General features: G+C 35.2%; 2 protein-coding genes and 1 non-coding gene across 3 annotated transcripts; 1 reads left to right on the top strand and 2 right to left on the bottom strand.

The window, feature by feature from the left end:
- Positions 1 to 1,022: 1,022 nt before the first annotated feature.
- Positions 1,023 to 9,234, bottom strand: LOC114180760 (uncharacterized). Its single transcript, XM_085672044.1, has 4 exons — positions 8,007 to 9,234; positions 6,967 to 7,964; positions 2,566 to 2,889; positions 1,023 to 1,340 (listed from the first exon to the last, which is right to left on the bottom strand). Exons 1-4 carry the CDS (start codon positions 9,232 to 9,234, stop codon positions 1,023 to 1,025), a joined length of 2,868 nt encoding a protein of 955 aa, XP_085528170.1.
- LOC114182802 (small nucleolar RNA R71) lies at positions 1,045 to 1,151 on the top strand. The gene has a single exon (XR_003604238.1). It is a non-coding gene; the product is annotated as a small nucleolar RNA R71 (small nucleolar RNA).
- An 8,790-nt stretch (positions 9,235 to 18,024) lies between the features above and the next one.
- On the bottom strand, positions 18,025 to 18,787 carry LOC114180758 (uncharacterized). The gene has a single exon (XM_028067052.2). It carries the CDS (start codon positions 18,703 to 18,705, stop codon positions 18,178 to 18,180), a length of 528 nt encoding a protein of 175 aa, XP_027922853.2. The 5' UTR covers positions 18,706 to 18,787; the 3' UTR covers positions 18,025 to 18,177.
- Between the last annotated feature and the right edge of the window lie 1,907 nt (positions 18,788 to 20,694).

Below are 20,694 nucleotides of genomic sequence, written 5' to 3'. Positions count from 1 at the left end.
CTTGGAATGGCTCTTGGAGGGAAAGGAAGAGGTATGGAAGGTGCAGCAGTAGAGGTGGAAGGTGTAGAAGTCACACCAGATGTGGAAGGACCAGCTGCATGAGCATCACGCTTTCTCTGAAGTGTGGCAGGGTCGGCTTCCTTTGGTGGTGTAGGCTCGGAAGTGGGAACTTCAATGTTCTTCCCAGATCTCAAAGTAATGGCACTCACATTCCTAGGATTTTCCACCGTCTGTGATGGAAGCTTGTCAGAATTCTGAGCTTGTGCCTGGTTTAGCTGAGTGGCCATCTGCCCCATTTGATTTGTCAAACTCTGGATTGAGACCCTAGTCTCCTGCTGGAATTGCATATTTTGAAGGGTCATCATCCTTACTAACTCTTCCAATGAAGTAGAAGAAGAAGGTGCAGGTGCTGCAGTAGGAGCTGGTGTGGGTACAGGTGGAACAGGAGCAGCTTGTGGTGTAGGTGCAACTCTTTGTTGTGGAGGTGGTTGCACATTTTGAAATTGTTGGGGCTGCTGGTTACCCTAGTTTCCCCATCTCAAATTAGGGTGATTCCTCCATCCTGAATTATATCTATTGGTTGACAAATCATGGTGGTTTTGTTGTTGCTGTTGGGGCCTATTGTTGTTGAAAATATTTGTTGCATAGGCCTAAGGGGTATCAACTGGTGTAAAAGAAGAAGCTTGTTGTTGCAATGCTGGGCAAGAGTCTGTAAAATGATCAACAGATGTACAAAGGCCACAAACTCTTGCAGTTGGAGCTCTCTGATTGGAAGCAAGTTGATTGACCAGTGTAGTAAGAGCATCAATCTTACTTTCCAACTTCTTTGTGTACTCGGCTGCTTCTACATCATGAACACCTCTAACAACTATGGCATCACTCCTTGTGCCAAATTGTTGAGAATTTGAAGCCATGTTCTCTATTAGTTGTCTGGCTACAACTGGGGTTATGTTACCAAGGGCACCACCACTTGCGGCATCAATCATATTTCGATCCATGTGGTGCAAGCCTTCATAAAAATACTACAGAAAGAGATGTTCAGAAATATGATGGTGTGGACAGCTTGAACAGAGATTCTTGAACCTCTCCCAATACTCATAAAGGGTCTCCCCAGATTGCTGCTTGATGCCAGAAATCTCCTTCCTTATGGCTGTTGTCCTTGAAGCATGAAAGAACTTGGCAAGGAACAATCTCTTCAGGTCATCCCAGCTTGTGATGGACCTGGGTGCTAGGTAGTACAGCCAGTCTTTCGCATTACCCTCCAAAGAATGAGGGAAAGCCTTCAAATATACATGATCCTCTTGTACATCTGCAGGCTTGATAGGAGTGGTGGTAAGCGCCTTTTTCAATGTCGTTAGGCGATCAAATTACCACTACTTTAGCAACTTCAGTATTGCCAGTTTGTAGTGAAGAAAATAGTTAGGGTTAAGATAACCCTGAGTCGTCTCACAACGAATACGGAATTGATCTCAAATATTTGATTCTCAAAAATGTAATTTAAAACTAGCAACTATAAAAATAGGGGGTTTTGATATGCAAAGAAAATGACAGGGAAGATTGTAAACACAGTAATAGTAAATAGGTCAATTTCACTGCTTTTTCTAAATAAGATTCTTCATTGGTTATCTAGAGATTATTGTTAAATTAATTATTGTTGTTGATTTACAAATAAATCAATGTAAAGACTCAATTCATTTGTTGGCATCCTCACTTTTAATCAAAGTACAATCTCAATTAAAAGTGAGAATTGTTTAGATTGTCCATAGTAAATTTAATCAAAGTACAGTCTCAATTAATTTTACTATGCCTAATCATGTCTATTCCTTTGTTTCTTTACCAAATAGAAAACTTAATTAATCAAAGTAAAGTCTTGACTAATTTTAGTTAAAGTAATTACCTCTAATCAAATTAAAGTCTCAATTATTGGCAAAAACTTATTTAATCAAATGAAAGTTTCTAAACAAAATCAAAGTAAAGTCTCAATTTTATTTAAAAACCTCTTAACTCATATGATTAGCATGCATGTAGATTTAAAATCATTATTCTCTATTCGATTAAGAAGCAAAGGACATAGATAAACAAAAACCACAACAATAATCAAAATAACAAAACATATAAATTCATCTAACCTCAGAATCCATTTAAGAAATTACAGTGGAATCAACCCTTAAAAGCTTAGCCCTCCATGGCTTTGATGGAATACATGATGATATGAAAGAAAGAAAATAAAAGAAAGAATGAGAGATGTGGTGGAGACGGTATCTGCCAAAACTAGAGAGTTCTAAGTGTCTAAGCTATGAGTTGTAAAATTGTCAGTTCCCCCGCTTCTGCTCCCTTAAGTCTCTTTATATAGGCTTCCACTGGACTTTGGGCTTTATCTGTCAGTTGCTAAAATCTTTTATTTTTATTTAATTAATTAATTAGCAACTTAATTGCTGTCCAATTTCCAATTCTGCCCCTCTCTTTTAACCATATTTGCAGTTTTGACCAGAGTTGACTGCTGACTTTCACCAGTTGACCAGAGTTGACCAGTTGACCAGTTTGACTGTCCAATAGCAGCCTGACACGTGGCGCGTCTCTCTCCAGAACTAGGGTTTCTCTCTCACACTCTTCTCCCTCCCTCGTGACGGCGGCTGCTCCGACGTGTGGCTGCTCCGGCGAGCTCGCGGTGGCTGCAGAACAGGTGGTGAACTGCGCGGTGGTCCGTGGACGTTGTTGCAGAAGGTTGCGAGAATGGAGAGGATGGTTCGTGACGGCGGCGCGAAGGCGAGAAGATGGTGTTGTGTGCGGTGGTGGCCGCGGGAGAAGATGGTGGCGCGAAGAAGACGGAGGCGCGATGGTGGTAGGTGCGCGAACTGTGGTGGAACTCCGGCGAGTTGACGGTGGTGGCTGCCATGGTGATGGAAGGTGGTAGGGAAACTAGGGTTAGGGTTTTGGGAGATGAAGATGATGACGTGGCAGAATCTGATTGGTTAATTTGGTGAGGTGGGGATTATGACACGTGGCGGCTTATGGTTGGCTAATCTTAAAAGGTGGGGATTGCCACATGGCATGATCTGGTTTAGTGGAGTTTAAGTGGTAGGAGGGGTGCAACTTAGTGAAAACTGGGGGTGCAGAACAGGTTTTTGGTGGTCCACTTTAAAAGGAGTCTGCAAGTAAAAACTGGGGGTGCATTTAGCTCCTGATTTATTCTTTTTCAGAATTTCTTGATTTTGGACTTATTTTGTAACTTTGAACATTTTAAAATCACACTATTAATTGACCAAAAATAAATTTCAGCTGCATTAACAAACGTTAGAATATCCAATAATATTTTATGCAACTAAAATCAATTTTTACGCCACTTTTACCAAACTTACTCAATAAATCCAATAATCACAAATCCTAATTAAATCAATCTTTAAGCACAGAAAATTCAATTAAATCCCCAAATTTAAATATTAAATGAGGGCAAAAATTTGAACTCATCACACACCCACACTTATCCTTTTGCACTCCTGGGCAAAATTGAACAATTTCAAAACTCTTTTCTGAGGTCTTTTATTCCATATTTTCAGTGGATTAAAGAAATGAATACCAATGGAAACAGATCAATCTTCTAGAAATCATGTTGTCATGCACAAACAAATGGATAAAATTCTGTTTTTCACACATGAGTTAATCTTTTGAGTTTACAAGATAATCAAATATGAAAGAACACTCAAGTTAAATATATATTTTCTCACCAAGATTCGCTCAAGTGTTTTGGCTTGTGTTTTCACTCAAAATACCCATGCAAGTAAACACTCTCAATGCTTAGCAAGACTCTAATATTCACAGCTTTCAGAAAATATGCATTCAAAAATCATGAGGACTTTTAACAGGTTATGATGAGGCTAAGGCAAAGGTAGGAAAAACTTTAGGATTTGTGTGTTTTTTGAAATAGTAAGGAAGAAAGAGTTTTGGAGCACAGTTTCAAAAACAATCTTTACTTCTTCTTCTTTTTTCCTTTTTTTTTCTCTTTTATCCTTTGTTTCTCTTTTTCAGACAGTAATCATTTTTCATTTCAACACTTTGTAATCAACAATTATTTTCCTTTTTGCCATTTTTACAACTTTGTGGGGGAAATACTCACCCCCACACTTTATTCCTCAACCAATCTCAACATAATCCACTAGCTCCTTCTTTCTCCCTAAGGTAAGGAAAAAAATGGTCTTTTTCTTTTTAAGGTTTAACAGTATGCTCAAAACAAGAAAAAGAGGTTTAAGCTCAAGGGGCTACCAATGGATCAATGTTATGGTTAGCTTATTTGGCCAAGTAGCTAAAAACAAGAAATGCCTCAGTCATATCAAATCATGCATGTTCACCTAAGATGCAAAACAACAGAATCAAGCTAAACATTTGAGTACCAACAAGACATGAGCAAATCACACAAGAAAAATAGGAATGACACACAGTAGTTCATCCTTACAATAAAGCTCAAAACTCACAAGGTCAAAAACTCTTTCACAAAAGATTTATTCCAGAAACTCTCAAATCAACTCAATTAGTAAATCACAGAAACAATCCATTCATAGCACATGACTTTTATTTTCCCAGAATTATGACCGTTCCAATTAGTAAATCAAATCCAAAAATCCAATGTCAATATGTTTTATTGAAAACAGAAACTTTTTTTTTTAATAAAAACAAACAGAAAGCAAAATTAGAAAAGGAAAAACAAAACAAATAGAAAACAAAAACAGAAAAGGGGGAAATCTCCCCACACCCCCACACTTTATCCATGCATTGTCCTCAATGTATTCAATATGTATAAAATGCAAAGAAAAAGTATGAAGTGTACTTACCTCCTCAAGGTGGAAGGTATGAGGGAGAAGTCAAGTTCATCCCATCCATCGTCTTATTCAGCATATCTTGATTTTCATTGAATATCCGAAGACGATGCCCATTAACTTTAAAAGTTCTTGCTGAAGATTCTTCCTTGATCTCCACTGCTCCATAAGGGAAGACTTCTGTAACAATGTATGGTCCTTCCCAAGTAGAACGCAACTTACCACTCATGTGACCAAGCTTGGATTTGTATAGTAACACCTTTTGGCCTACCTTGAAATCCTTTCTAGCCACAAGCTTTTGGTCATAGAACTTCTTGGTTTTCTCTTTGTAGAACTTTGAATTTTCATAGGCTGCAAGCCTAATCTCCTCTAGTTCTTGCAACTGAAGTTTTCGCTCATTTCCTGCTTCTTCCAAATCCAAGTTGCATGCTTTCACGGCCCAATAGGCCCGATGTTCAATCTCCACAGGTAGATGACAAGCCTTTCCAAAAACCACCCTGAAAGGTGACATACCTATAGGTGTTTTGTAGGCTGTCCTGTGTGCCCAAAGTGCTTCATCCAATCTTGTGGCCCAATCCTTTCGACTAGGCTTCACTACTTTCTCTAGTATCTTTTTAATCTCCCTGTTAGAGATCTCTGCTTTCTTCAGAAGGAATTTTAATGTTGCATGATCAGTATAAACAATTACCTTGGAACCAAGTATATAAGGTCTGAATTTGTCCAAGGCAAACACAACAGCCAATAATTCCTTCTCAGTCGTGGTGTAGTTAGCCTGCGCTGTGTCCAACGTTCTGGAAGCAAAATATATCACATGTGATAGCTTCCCATCTTTTTGTGCAAGCACCGCTCCTACTGCAAAGTTTGATGCATCACACATCAACTCGAATGGTAATGTCCAATCAGGTGGCTGAATGATAGGAGTGGTGGTAAGCGCCTTTTTCAATGTATCAAATGCATCTTTGCACCTCTCTCCAAAGTCAAATACTATATCCTTTTGCAACAAGTTGGAGAGAGGGTTGGCTATCTTGCTGAAGTCCTTGATAAACCTCCTGTAAAATCCTGCATGTCCAAGAAAAGATCGAACCTCTTTCACAGAAGAGGGGTAAGGCAATTGTGAAATAATATCTATTTTAGCAGGATCTACAGATATACCATTCTTGGAAACAACGTGACCTAAAACTATACCTTGTTCCACCATAAAATGACATTTTTCAAAATTTAGAACAAGGTTAGTTTCTTCACATCTCTCCAAGACTCTAGCAAGATTAGACAAGCAGTGATCAAAAGATGAACCATATACACTAAAATCATCCATAAAAACCTCAATACAATGCTCCAACAAATCTGTAAAAATACTCATCATACATCGCTGAAATGTTCCAGGAGCATTGCAAAGGCCAAATGGCATTTTCCTATAAGCATATGTACCGAATGGACAAGTAAAAGTAGTCTTATGTTGATCCTCTGGGGCAATACAAATCTGAAAATACCCAGAGAATCCATCAAGAAAACAGTAATGAGACTTACCTGCCAATCGATCTAACATCTGGTCCATGAATGGTAAAGGAAAGTGGTCCTTCCTGGTGGCCTGGTTTAGTCTTCTATAATCAATACAGACCCTCCAGCTATTCTGAATACGAGTAGGAATCAACTCGTTCTTCTCATTCTTGACCACGGTGATCCCAGATTTCTTGGGGACCACATGTACAGGACTCACCCAAGTGCTGTCAGAAATGGGATATATAATACCTGCTTGTAGCAACTTGGTGACTTCTTTCTTCACAACTTCCATCAGCTGAGGATTCAGTCTCCTCTGAGGTTGCCTCACTGGCTTAGCATCCTCCTCCAAGAGTATTCTATGCATGCAGAAAGAAGGACTAATACCAGGAATATCTGCCAAAGTCCAGCCTATTGCTCGCTTGTGATCTTTGATAACCTGCAATAGCTTTTGTTCCTGCTCATCAGTAAGCAAGGCAGATATAATAACAGGGAGTTTCCCATCCCTTTCAAGATAAACATATTTCAAATGAGATGGTAAAGGTTTCAACTCCAAAGTGGGTGGCTGTTCCACAGATGGCAACATTTTACTGCCTAAGGTAATTTCAGCCACCTCAGCATCACACTTGGACGCCACAGAGGTATCAAATAGTGACACCGCGTCCTCAACATCACCTGTTTTACAATTTTCTCCTTCGTCTAAAATTGAGCCCGAAATATTCGAAAAAGAAAAATCCAAAGAAGAAGAAAAACCAGATAAAACGTCCAAAAGTCCAAAAGCATAATTGTTCACTACATTACTCAATAAATCAATACAAAACAAAGAATGGTCTTCAATTGGGTGCTTCATGGCTTCTAGCACGTTGAACTGCACCTTCTCATCTCCTATCTCCATAGTTAAGGATCCTGCATGCACGTCTATCTTGGTACGTGCTGTCATCATGAATGGTCTTCCCAAGATGATTGTGGTTGAACTCATTCCTTCATCATCCTTCATGTCCAAGATATAGAAATCTGCAGGAAAAATTAACTTGTCCACACGGACAAGCACATCTTCTAGCACACCTGCAGGGTTAACTGTGCTACGGTTGGCCAATTGAATGACCACACCAGTAGACTTAAGAGGTCCAAGATGAAGTGAAGTAAAAACAGATAAAGGCATTACATTAATGGAAGCTCCTAAATCTAACATAGCATTATCAAACTTAGTACTTCCTATAATGCAGGGAACAGAAAACATACCTGGATCCTTACACTTTTGCGGCATTCTGACTGCAGGCTTCTTAATTAAGCTAGAGACATTCCTTCCCATGTTCACTACCTCTTTGTCCATAATACGCCTTTTATGTGTACATAATTCTTTGAGAAACTTGGCGTATTTAGGAATTTGTCTCACAGCATCCAACAAAGGAATGTTTATCTCCACTTTCTTGAAAGTATTCAGGATTTCTTTGTCTAACTCCTCCATCTTTTTAGTTTTTGGTTTCAAACGGTTTGGATAGGGAGGAGGAGGAGAATAAGGAGAAAGATTTTCAGAGGAAGTATTAGGGGATACCAACCTGGAGTTATCACTGGGTGTAGGCATCTCAGATGTTACTTGTGTTGCTTCATCTGATCTTCCTCTTTCATCATTAGGTACAACTTCATTGTCCTTATCTTCATCTTCTTGGGCATCCCCAAGACCTTGTATTTGCTTACCCGATCTTAAAGTAATAGCACTTACATTTCTCGGGTTGATTACAGTTTGTGCAGGCAAATTGCTCGAGCCTTGTTGAGACTTTATCTGATTTAACTCATTTGCCATTTGTCCAATCTGGTTTTGCAAGTTTTGATTGGTTGCTTCCATCGTTTGTTTCAACTCATTGATTTGTCCCTTCATCATGTCAGCCATCATTTTCATCATTGCCTCCATGTTTGAATCACCAGAGGTTGTCGCTGGTTGTGGTTGTTGCCTCTGTTGAGGTGGAACATAGACTTGTTGGTGTTGAGGCTGTTGATTTCCCCATTTCTGGCTGGGATATTCCTTCCAATCTGGGTTGTACTTGTTGGAGGACAAATCATGGTTGTATTGCTGCCGAGGTGGTCTATTATTGCCATAGATGTTTGCAGCATATGCCTGAGGTTGTTCATTGTCTAACGTCCCTGTCTCTTTTAACATAGAACAAGCCTCTGTAGGATGATTAGTAGAAGCACAAATTCCACATAAAGTAGAAGGGATAGGCTTTTTCTGTAAGTCTGTCAAGGTCCTTACCATGGCTGCTAAGTCATCCAACTTCCCTTCTAATTTCTTGTGATCTGCAACATATGAAGCTTCTACTCCATGGGTTCCCTTCAATAGAGTTATAGAATTACTCCTTGTGGAAAATTGTTGATGGTTCGATGCCATAGTTTCAATCAATTGTCTTGCATTTGTTGGCGTTTTGTCCACCAATGACCCTCCACTTGCAGCATCTGTCATTTGTCTATCCATGATACTCAATCCCTCATAAAAGTATTGAATGAGGAGATGCTCGTTTATTTGGTGATGAGGACATGAAGCACATAACTTTTTGAATCTTTCCCAATACTCGTGAAGACTTTCTCTTTCTTGTTGCCTTATCCCATAAATATCTTTGCGAATAGCAGCAACTCTAGATGCTGGAAAAAACTTTTCCAGAAATAATCTTTTCAGAGTCTCCCAAGTATTGATGGATCCTGGCGGAAGGCAGTATAACCAATTCTTAGCGGCATCTTGCAATGAGAATGGAAAAGCCTTAAGCTTGATATGTTCCTCTGTCACTATTGTAGGTCTCATGGATGAACAAACAACATGAAATTCCTTCAAATGATGGTACGGGTCTTCTCCTGCTAATCCATGGAATTTGGGTAAAAGATGGATTAACCCAGACTTAAGCTCACATTCTCCATCTGGATATTGGATGCACATGTTTTGTGTAATTGCTGCATCCAGTGAAGCCAACTCTCTTATTGTTCTTTCTTCCATTCTATCTTCTTGAATTTCTGGTTCAGGTGATGGATCAGAAGATATGTTAATCACCGGAGGTGATTCTAGTGGTACACTTTCAGTGGTAGGTTCAGATGATGATGGTGCTCCTTCAGTAGAACACCTGAGATCAAGTTTCCTACGTGATTTACGCAAGTTCCTTTCAAGTTCTGAATCAAGTTGATAAAATTGACCCGGATTGGCCCGAGTCATGCACTATGCAGGTCCACCTGAAAGTGTTTCCCTGTGTGTATTTTTTTTCTTCCTATTCTTGTTTTGGAGAAAGATTTCAAGAAAGAAATGAGTTAAGATGTCGTTGGGTCTACTCCCAGGAAAGAGAGGTGCGTCACAATGGACAACTTAAATACCAAGTCTTTCCTAGACAGAGTTTTCCAAACTAGTCTCAAAAAATTTCTTAAAAGAAATTCTTAATCAAAACAAAAATAGAAATTTGCTTGGAATATATTAACAGAAAACTAGATACTACAAAATAACAAACTATATCAAACGTATATGCGTAAAATAAAAAAAATAAAAAATAAAATAAAATAAATTAAAATAAAATAAATAAAAACAGAATCAAAATAAAAGAAATACTAACCGTATTCCCCGGCAACGGCGCCAAATTTGATATCGCTGTCGTTAGGCGATCAAATTACCACTACTTTAGCAACTTCAGTATTGCCAGTTTGTAGTGAAGAAAATAGTTAGGGTTAAGATAACCCTGAGTCGTCTCACAACGAATACGGAATTGATCTCAAATATTTGATTCTCAAAAATGTAATTTAAAACTAGCAACTATAAAAATAGGGGGTTTTGATATGCAAAGAAAATGACAGGGAAGATTGTAAACACAGTAATAGTAAATAGGTCAATTCCACTGCTTTTTCTAAATAAGATTCTTCATTGGTTATCTAGAGATTATTGTTAAATTAATTATTGTTGTTGATTTACAAATAAATCAATGTAAAGACTCAATTCATTTGTTGGCATCCTCACTTTTAATCAAAGTACAGTCTCAATTAAAAGTGAGAATTGTTTAGATTGTCCATAGTAAATTTAATCAAAGTACAGTCTCAATTAATTTTACTATGCCTAATCATGTCTATTCCTTTGTTTCTTTACCAAATAGAAAACTTAATTAATCAAAGTAAAGTCTTGACTAATTTTAGTTAAAGTAATTACCTCTAATCAAATTAAAGTCTCAATTATTGGCAAAAACTTATTTAATCAAATGAAAGTTTCTAAACAAAATCAAAGTAAAGTCTCAATTTTATTTAAAAACCTCTTAACTCATATGATTAGCATGCATGTAGATTTAAAATCATTATTCTCTATTCGATTAAGAAGCAAAGGACATAGATAAACAAAAACCACAACAATAATCAAAATAACAAAACATATAAATTCATCTAACCTCAGAATCCATTTAAGAAATTACAGTGGAATCAACCCTTAAAAGCTTAGCCCTCCATGGCTTTGATGGAATACATGATGATATGAAAGAAAGAAAATAAAAGAAAGAATGAGAGATGTGGTGGAGACGGTATCTGCCAAAACCAGAGAGTTCTAAGTGTCTAAGCTGTGAGTTGTAAAATTGTCAGTTCCCCCGCTTCTGCTCCCTTAAGTCTCTTTATATAGGCTTCCACTGGACTTTGGGCTTTATCTGTCAGTTGCTAAAATCTTTTATTTTTATTTAATTAATTAATTAGCAACTTAATTGCTGTCCAATTTCCAATTCTGCCCCTCTCTTTTAACCATATTTGCAGTTTTGACCAGAGTTGACTGCTGACTTTCACCAGTTGACCAGAGTTGACCAGTTGACCAGTTTGACTGTCCAATAGCAGCCTGACACGTGGCGCGTCTCTCTCCAGAACTAGGGTTTCTCTCTCACACTCTTCTCCCTCCCTCGTGACGGCGGCTGCTCCGACGTGTGGCTGCTCTGGCGAGCTCGCGGTGGCTGCAGAACAGGTGGTGAACTGCACGGTGGTCCGTGGACGTTGTTGCAGAAGGTTGCGAGAATGGAGAGGATGGTTCATGACGGCGGCGCGAAGGCGAGAAGATGGTGCTGTGTGCGGTGGTGGCCGCGGGAGAAGATGGTGGCGCGAAGAAGACGGAGGCGCGGTGGTGGTAGGTGCACGAACTGTGGTGGAACTCCGGCGAGTTGACGGTGGTGGCTGCCATGGTGATGGAAGGTGGTAGGGAAACTAGGGTTAGGGTTTTGGGAGATGAAGATGATGACGTGGCAGAATCTGATTGGTTAATTTGGTGAGGTGGGGATTATGACACGTGGCGACTTATGGTTGGCTAATCTTAAAAGGTGGGGATTGCCACATGGCATGATCTGGTTTAGTGGAGTTTAAGTGGTAGGAGGGGTGCAACTTAGTGAAAACTGGGGGTGCAGAACAGGTTTTTGGTGGTCCACTTTAAGAAGAGTGTGCAAGTAAAAACTGGGGGTGCATTTAGCTCCTGATTTATTCTTTTTCAGAATTTCTTGATTTTGGACTTATTTTGTAACTTTGAACATTTTAAAATCACACTATTAATTAACCAAAAATAAATTTCAGCTGCATTAACAAACGTTAGAATATCCAATAATATTTTATGCAACTAAAATCAATTTTTACGCCACTTTTACCAAACTTACTCAATAAATCCAATAATCACAAATCCTAATTAAATCAATCTTTAAGCACAGAAAATTCAATTAAATCCCCAAATTTAAATATTAAATAAGGGCAAAAATTTGAACTCATCAAGGCTTCATGGTGGAACAGACGACATGAAACTGCTTCAAGTGTTTGCACGGGTCCTCACCTGCAAGACCATGGAACTTTGGCAACAAGTGTATTAAACCAGTTTTCAGCACATATGGAACCTCCTCCTCAGGGTATTGAATACATAAACTATCATAAGTGAACTCTGGTGCAGTGAGCTCACTCATGGTTCTCTCATGAGGTGGAGGAGGTTAGGCCATGTTATCAGTATGAAAATGAAAATGCTCAGAATAAACAGTATGCTCAGAATGTAAAGAATGAGGAGTTTCAGGAATGTGATGAGAGTCAGAAGAATCAGGAAAAGTCACTGAATATTCAGCATACAAAGATGGATTCCTAAGATGCCTACTTCCTCTGTGGAATGTCCTATCAATCTCAGGGTCAAATGGTTGTAATTCACTTGGGTTCCCCCTAGTCATGCACCATAAAGCACTAATTGTAGTGATATTGGCATAACATAGGGTATAACTACAAGTATACTCAAAAGACCTCCAAATGACTTGAAAATTGGTAGGATATTCCCTTGAGTGGTCAAACAGAAGCAAAAAAAAAAATCAGATCAAGACTCAAAGCACAAGTATTTTAAAAAAAATTTCAAAAGTGGAAAAAATGAAGAAAAATCACAAAAAAGATTGCTGAAATGTAGAAAATGGCATTTTCTGGAGAATCTGAGTTTGCAAACCGGCGGAGCGGGTTTTAACAAGGTGGAAAATCAAATTCTACCCCAAATCCATATAAAATAATAGCGATTCTGATAACCAGAGCAAAAGTTATGGTCCTCTGAAGTTTCACTAAAATTCAGTCCAAAATTTTTTTGAATCTCTTAACTCAGACCATACCAACTGCTCCAGCTATTTTTCCTATCAAGTTCGATGTCTTAGAAGTGGGGGGGGGGGGGGAATTTCAAGTCAAAACAAGCACCGTAGCTACCAAAACAAAAATCCAAAAGTTAAATGCCAGATTCGGACACTATTCATGCACTATTCACAACACTATAAATGACACTACTCATGCGCGCCGCGACACTATTCACTACACTACACAGAAACACACAGGAATGGAAACATGCACTGAACTTAACAAAACATTAACATCACAATGAACATATACCAACTCAACCACACTTGAATTACACATATACCAAAACACAGAACACAAACACACTGAACATTTTACTTTGAATGAAACGATTGGTCCCCGGCAACGGCGCCAAATTTGATAGAGGTCGTACCCCACCAAATTAAAACATATTAAATATAGTATATGAAAGTGAACCAAGTCGTCTCCCAACGACCAATATTTTCATTCAAAACCAAATTTCCAGATGAACACAACAATAAAACACAAAGGGGGGAGGTTTGGCAGATTCACACAACTTTGCTAAATTCTAATAAAAACACCAAAATTGAATTAAACACAGAATTCAAAATGTACTGGTTCCTTGATTCCACTGAAAATCCACCAATCACGGGTAACTAAATCAATTCTCTTACCCACTTTACTCTCATGAAATCTGAATTAATCAACAATGCGAAAATTAACACAGCTTCATTATGCCATTAAGCATAGCACACATCATTCTTTCAATTTCACACACACACAGATTAAGCAACTATGGCCAAAACCCGAACTCACTAAGCATGACAATGATTCTGAAATTGTGCAAAACATGAACCCACGATTAAGCATCACAAATTCCATTTCATTCAAAGCTACGAAATTGAATACGATGATGAAGAGAAAATAGGAATTGGAATGCATTGCAAAACATCAACCTCATGGTTTCAAATCAGTTTCTTCAAGGAACCAATACGAAAAACTTAGTTACACATAAAGAATGATCAATTAAACATTTCAAAACTGCAATCACAAAACAGAACCAAGAACCCTAAATCTGAAAACACAATTTAAGAGCAAAAATAAAGATTTCAAAGCTTAAATGGAATGCAAAACGATACTATCATATATAAATGTGAAAACCCCATGAATGGGTATTGTTCCAACTCAATGAAATCACAAAACGAGCTACCCAATGTAGAAAACGAAATCAAAACGCAAAACCCTCAATGGGTGCTGTCAAATGTACATAAAAACGGTAAAAATAACCCAAAAATGTGAAAAACCGTAAGGGGAGACATCCATGAAAGCTTGGAGCACGAAAAAAAATGGAGGTGGAGAGAATGGAGAAGATCAAGTGGCGGCCTCCTCCATGCAGACCTAATTTGCGTGGTCATATCACCCTTGCCACTCATAATTACAAAACTGCCACTCTGCCACTCAGATTTACAAAAATGCCACTCTAGGCCTCAAATGTTGACTCATTGACTTTGCTGACGTGAAAATGACATGGAAGTGATGTGGAAAGTCTCTTCAACTAAATATTAATGTCTAAGCTCCAAAATTTGCTTCACCCAAATATCTAAAAATAATTAAAAACAAAAATTAGGCCAAATAATGTGAAATTAGTCCAAATTCGGAACAGTGGCCCAATAAAGCCCAACAGATGAAAAACACTTTAATGATGAACAATTAAGCACTAATCAACTGTCTAATGGGTACACAAAGGCTAGTGGAATGGAAGAAAATAATGACTCATCAATAGGCAATGAATATAATTTATTCAAGGAAAGGAAAAATTACATACCATTCTCTCTAATCCCAAGGAGAAAACAATGACAACCCCTCTATTGGAAATAGAAAAAATTAATACAAGGAGAACCTTAAAGGAGAAACTAACATTCTCTCTTAGAGGAGAAACTAATATTCTCTCTTAATTCTTCTCTCAAGCAAATAAAAAGGAATAGAAAATGAAAGACTTTGAGATAATTTCTTGAGAAAACACTAAGATCCTTTTATAACATTAAAAGTAAGTTTCAAAGTAAGTTCTCATCGATATAAAACTTCTTTTCTCACATAACTATTGTTCCATTTTCTTCTAATAAAAAAATCATACTTTTATTACTCCATCTTCTTCGTGCAATATGTTTGACATTGGATATTAAAATTCAATTAGATGCACGATTGCTAGATAAAAATATCAGACAGTAAAAGAAACCTCAATGAACTGAATGAACAACAATCACCAAAGCTTACGAGTCAACAGGATTCACCAATCACCATATATGGGAACCAAACCTCAGAGCAATATTAATGACCTTCTGCTTCAACACAAGGACCCGTTCAGAAATAAGTTGTCAGAGATTAAGAGATAAGGTTTCCCAATGGATAATAATCAAAACGCAAACATGAAGATTTCGATTCGTTACCAGATTTATGTCAGAGATTAAGTTGTCACAGATGAACAATCGTGTTCAGACCAAACGTGTTGGGGCTTGCAATATTGTCCAAAGGGGAAAACTCCAACACCCAATCCGCTTATCTAAGACACCACTTCTTCTTCTTCTCGCTACACAAAGGTTCTCAGTAAACTTTAAAACATTGCCAATCCAAATAAAATGAAGCAATGGTGGAAATCAAATGCAGAAATTGAGAAAAAGTGAAGACCTAGCTCACTGTTGGAGGAAAGTGGGGAAAGTTGAATATAAAAAAACTAATAGCCTCCGCCACCATTTTCACCAGCAGCTTCACTACCCCGCGACTGAAGATTCTCTAGCAAGATACTCTCGCTTGTCTTCATGGAGAAACTCACCCATTGTAGAAACCTTAGGCATGGCTCGGGCCCGTGGTCTCGTCAAAAGCTGGTTCGGAGGAGGAGAAGCCGATGAGCTTCCAGAGCTCTCTTGAGATATCGTTGTTGTAGGCAGAGAAATCGTTGAAGACGAAAATATATGTATCATGAATGAGTGGAAGATGGAACGACTTTGGAGCAAACAATGAACCGCGAAAATGGTGAGCCAAAAATCTTAAACAGAAATTTGGAATACTGAAACTAAATAATTTAATTAATTGCAATATATTAATATAAATTTAATCTGTTATTAATTTAATCTAGTTAGATATTAATTTAAAGAATTATTTTTAAAATATTTGTACTATAAATCAAATTTTCATACTTTAAAAGTAATTTATGACATTAATAACTATTATTAAAATATTTGGTTTAATTTAGTAAATTACTTAAATGTGATTAAAAGTGAATTGAAATATTAGCTGAATATGAAAAAATTTGGAATATATATCTACAGAACAGAACAATGAGAAATTTTGAAAAAAATCAGATTATAGTGGTAAGATACAGGACAATGACTTATATTTACAAGTTGAAATTCTTAAATAAACATATTACAATGATTGGATGAAGAAAAATTAAATATACTAAATTTATTTTTTTTAAGCGACAACAAATTACAGAAATAAACAATCTAAGTAATTATAATTTATATTAAACAAATAATGTTTTATTAACCAAAAATATCCGTAAGCTAATTATCATATTAAATATATTTTATAAAATAATAGTTATTTTGGTCGTTAAATTGGTGACTAAAATATTACATATTAAATAATTTCTCAACGATCGAAAATATTTAGTGACTAATTACCATATTAAATATATTTTATAAAATAATAATTATTTTGGTCGCTAAATTGGTGGCTAAAACATTACATTTTATAAATGTCTTAGCAACCGAAAATATTTGGTAGCTAATTATCATATTAAATATATTTTATAAAATAATAGTTATTTCGATCGCTAAATCGATGATCAAAATATTACATATTAAATAATATCTCAAAGACCAAAAATATTCGATGACAAATTACCATATTAAATATATTTTATAAATCAATATTTATTTCGGTCGCTAAATCGGTGGCCAAAAAGTTACATTTAGAGACCAAAAATTTTCGGTTGCTATGTCGGTCACTATAACAATAAATATTACTATATATTGACTTGGTCGCAATTTTAGTGACTAATTTGTGACTACTACTATTCGATGGCTATTTTAGTCACAATTTGCGACTAATTTTTTCGGTGACTAAATTGCATCTAACTTGAGTTTGTATGGAAATTGATCGAAGAATTTGACATTTTCGAGCGGGTGTATGTTCCCAGGCAGGATAATTTTTTAAATTGGTAACTAAAACACTTTTTAATATGAATTAGTCTCTAAATTGGTCACTAACATTTGCTTCTAAGATTTGGACTACTAAAGGGATTGATCTCTCGATAAATTTTGTTTTACCAACAAATTTTTCTTCAATCAATAAAATTTAATCAATTATTTAACATTTTCTTATAGTAATATTGATTTTTATCATAAGATATATGCACCCATGCATTACGGTAACCTAGGCATGTTTCCCCTTCACAATTTCCTTTCTTTTTCCTGCTTAAGGCATGCAAATTTTTAAATTTTTGGATATTCCACGCTACATATTACATGATATTTACGTGAGTGTGTATATTTGAAAGTAGTTGCAATTCTAATTATTTTGCTGAAGTATTATGTTTACTTAAAATTACAGGGTTGAAAATTTTCAGGTTCGATCTTCTCGTTGTCTCATTTTTTATCTTTTGTTTTTCTTCTCTCTTCTATCTTTTTTTCTAATTATATCACGTTAATTGAACTGTCTTATTTAAATTAAATTTTGAAAGAGGTTTGAATTATTCTATATCCAAATTATCTTTGTTCAAGCACAAATTAAAGAAATTAATTTCTCTAAAAAGAACATGTTAAAGTGAGAAATAAAATTAAATGTATCTAGATTTTGTTTTCTTTTATTTTTCTTTGAATAAAAAATAACATAAATATAATATAGTCAAGATAATTCTGTACATATGTATGAGAAAAAGAAAAAAAAAACTTCTATTAATATATATATAGACTAATTATACAAAAGACTACTGAATTTGATCCTCAAAAGGAAGGAAAACACATCATTCTCATCAATCAAAGTTATCTCACTATACAATATACTTTTCTAAGATAACTACTGAAAGATATCCTTTTACCACTAAAAGAACTACATATATATAAACAATTAAAAAGGTAAAATACTTAATATAATGACATTGCATTGTTGAAGTGAAGAAATAATAGAGAAATGCATGGTATCCTTCCACATGAGACACTAACAATGGAAACCTAAACATTTCACAACACCCTTCTCCTCATATAATCAATCACACACACTCTTAATTTTAAGAGGGTAGTTTCTCAATGGATTTAAATGCAATTCCACTAAGCAACAACATGTCTTTGTCATGAGCTTCAATAGAAGGATCACTTATCTTTGCTGCACTCAATGCCCTTTCACAAGTTGTAGGTCCATCACCAGCCACTCCTGCATCATAACTTGCTGTAAGATCATCCTCACCCAATTCACCCAAAGCACTTTTGAATGACCCTACCACTCCATCATACAGGGTAGTTGCACACTGTTTAAGGTCTGGTGAAGGGTTTGTTTTCATCAATTCTTTTAGGAAATTCTGGGTTTCAGTGCCCTTTTTTAGGGCTAGCTTCAGGATCAGTTTTGTGAGCTCCTTGCTGTCTTTAGCAGCAGCGATATTAGGATCTTCTTTCAGAAGTTCAAGGCACCTTGCCTCGTTCTCCTTCGTTTCCTTGCATATTGCTTCGTGCAAGGCTTGTCCTGATGCTGGCAAAGGAGCATGAGAAACTGTGATCATGGAAAGAGAGAACAATAAGATGGAAAAGGTTGAAAAATTCATTGTATTGTTCTGGAGAAGAAAGTGGTGAACTATATATTAAAGGTCCCTGTGATCTTTTGTGGAAAGAATGATTTCTTTTAATTGTTATGTGACTTTTTTATAATCGATAATTTGTAGGTTAGCATGATGACACTAATTTTAGTAATGTATATATAATGATTGGTGTAGGTGGGGTGATACATAACATCTTTTTGCTATTTTTGGTTGTTAATATATGTTAGTTTTTTTTTTTCATCCAATTATTGAAGGTAATAAGGAAAACAAGTTTTGATGTTTAACTATTTTTTTAGGGTTGTATCCCTAAAAAGGCACTAGCCCTTCTATTAAGGTGTGATATTTTATTAATCACCATTTATTAATAGTAATATCGAAGATGAATAATGCTCAAAATTTTATTTAACAAAAAAATACAATTGAAATATTAATTAATTAAAGTAGGTATCAATGTGTTGTCTTTGTTATGATGGAGTTCTCTCTTCATGTAAACCAAAGATTTTATTGGATATTGCTATTAACATACTTGACAATGGTATTTGTACTTATGAATTAGATGGCAATGCACATGTATATACTTCTATATAATCAATGAGTTAATGTATCTTAATTTCTTACTTATTTTACACGTGAAATTTGCATTTAGATATATAACACTATTTGAGTAACTCATGCTATGTTTTGATATGACCTAGCTACTATATATATATATATATATATATATATATATATATATATATATATATATATATATATATATATATATATATATATATCTTAGAAATTTGTGTGCAAGATGTATTAAGAAAATAAAAAAGTTTTTATTTTTTCAAATTCCTCCCACTGCACCACCATTTAATGCAAATATAATTATTTAATAATAGTAAATATTATTATGTTTTAAGTATAGAGAAATAGTTATAAATAAACTTTCACTTTTAGGGTCTCTTAAACTTTTTTATGTTCCACAATTGGTATTCTTATTTTAAAAGTTTTAGGTTAAATTGGGAATTTACTTTCTCTATATGATACCTTTTTATTTATTTTGGTATTAAGAAAAAAATAAAAAACAATGCTTACATTTTAATCCCTATTCTTTTAGTAATAAATTAATTCTTATATAATTAAAATATAAAAAATAAGGTCCACGTATATTATGTTGAGATCTTTATATGTGCTGAACAAATTTTTTAAATAACACAATGTCATGAAAAAAATTGGTTACATGGACAGAAAAAAAAGTTTGAATAATTTTATTTTTTTTTAAATTTGAATCCTCACAGGCGTCTAAATATTTTAAAACATGTTCACAAATTTTTCGAAAAGCTTTTAAAAAGGAAGAGTAGACCACATGAAAAAGACAAAAATAGTGAATATACGTTACTAAAAATTATCGTATTATATAGGATTTGTTTTTCAAATTTATTAAAATAATTTATAAGAAAATTTTTTTCTGTTATTTTTTCTAAAAATTTTAATTAACAATAGAATAGATTCCTTCGTGAATAATTATTTTCTATAAAATTATAAAGTTCGTAAATATTTTTACAAAATTTACTGTGAAAAGTGTTTTATATAAAATATTTTGAAAAAAAATTAATAGTAATTTTCTATAATTTTTTTTATAATAAAATTTATAAATATTTCTTAAAAAAAATTTAAAACAAAATTAATAAGAGATATGAGTTTTTTTAATATCGATATTAATTATCCCAATTTAAACCATGTTTAATTCTCTTTTGTAACCTACCAAGATTCCTTCGTAACATATTACAAGTATTTTTGGCAAAAAGTCACTCCTGGATATTAACTAAACCTCTCTTAAGTTTAAGTAACTAGTACCAATATCTCTCCGAACTAAGTAGAAAAGGCATCTTCAGGATGTACAATGATAAAGTTGTTTAACAAGAACAACAATTTTCTGATTGAAAGGGTATTACAAAAGAACACTCCTTACTTCTAAAGTCTTAACTTCATAGTTGTGAAATTTTTACA

Source organism: Vigna unguiculata, chromosome 4 (assembly GCF_037176805.1).
Source record: "Vigna unguiculata cultivar grain cowpea cultivar isolate G323 ecotype 2 chromosome 4, ASM3717680v1, whole genome shotgun sequence".
In the NCBI taxonomy this organism is placed as follows: Eukaryota; Viridiplantae; Streptophyta; class Magnoliopsida; order Fabales; family Fabaceae; genus Vigna; species Vigna unguiculata.
The sequence above is the reverse complement of the archived record's forward strand: the minus strand, read 5'-3'. Positions and strand labels throughout refer to the sequence as shown.

Excerpts from the sequence above, each read along its gene's own strand:
- LOC114180760 (XM_085672044.1), bottom strand. The coding sequence starts at position 9,234 with ATGTGCATCCAATATCCAGATGGAGAATGTGAGCTTAAGTCTGGGTTA. Across the intron at positions 2,890-6,966 it reads CAGGTGATGTTGAGGACGCG|CCACCACCGTCAACTCGCCG; the intron begins GTGTCACTATTT and ends TCACCATGGCAG. Across the intron at positions 1,341-2,565 it reads TGGAGAGAGACGCGCCACGT|GCGCTTACCACCACTCCTAT; the intron begins GTCAGGCTGCTA and ends ACATTGAAAAAG.
- LOC114180758 (XM_028067052.2), bottom strand. The coding sequence starts at position 18,705 with ATGAATTTTTCAACCTTTTCCATCTTATTGTTCTCTCTTTCCATGATC.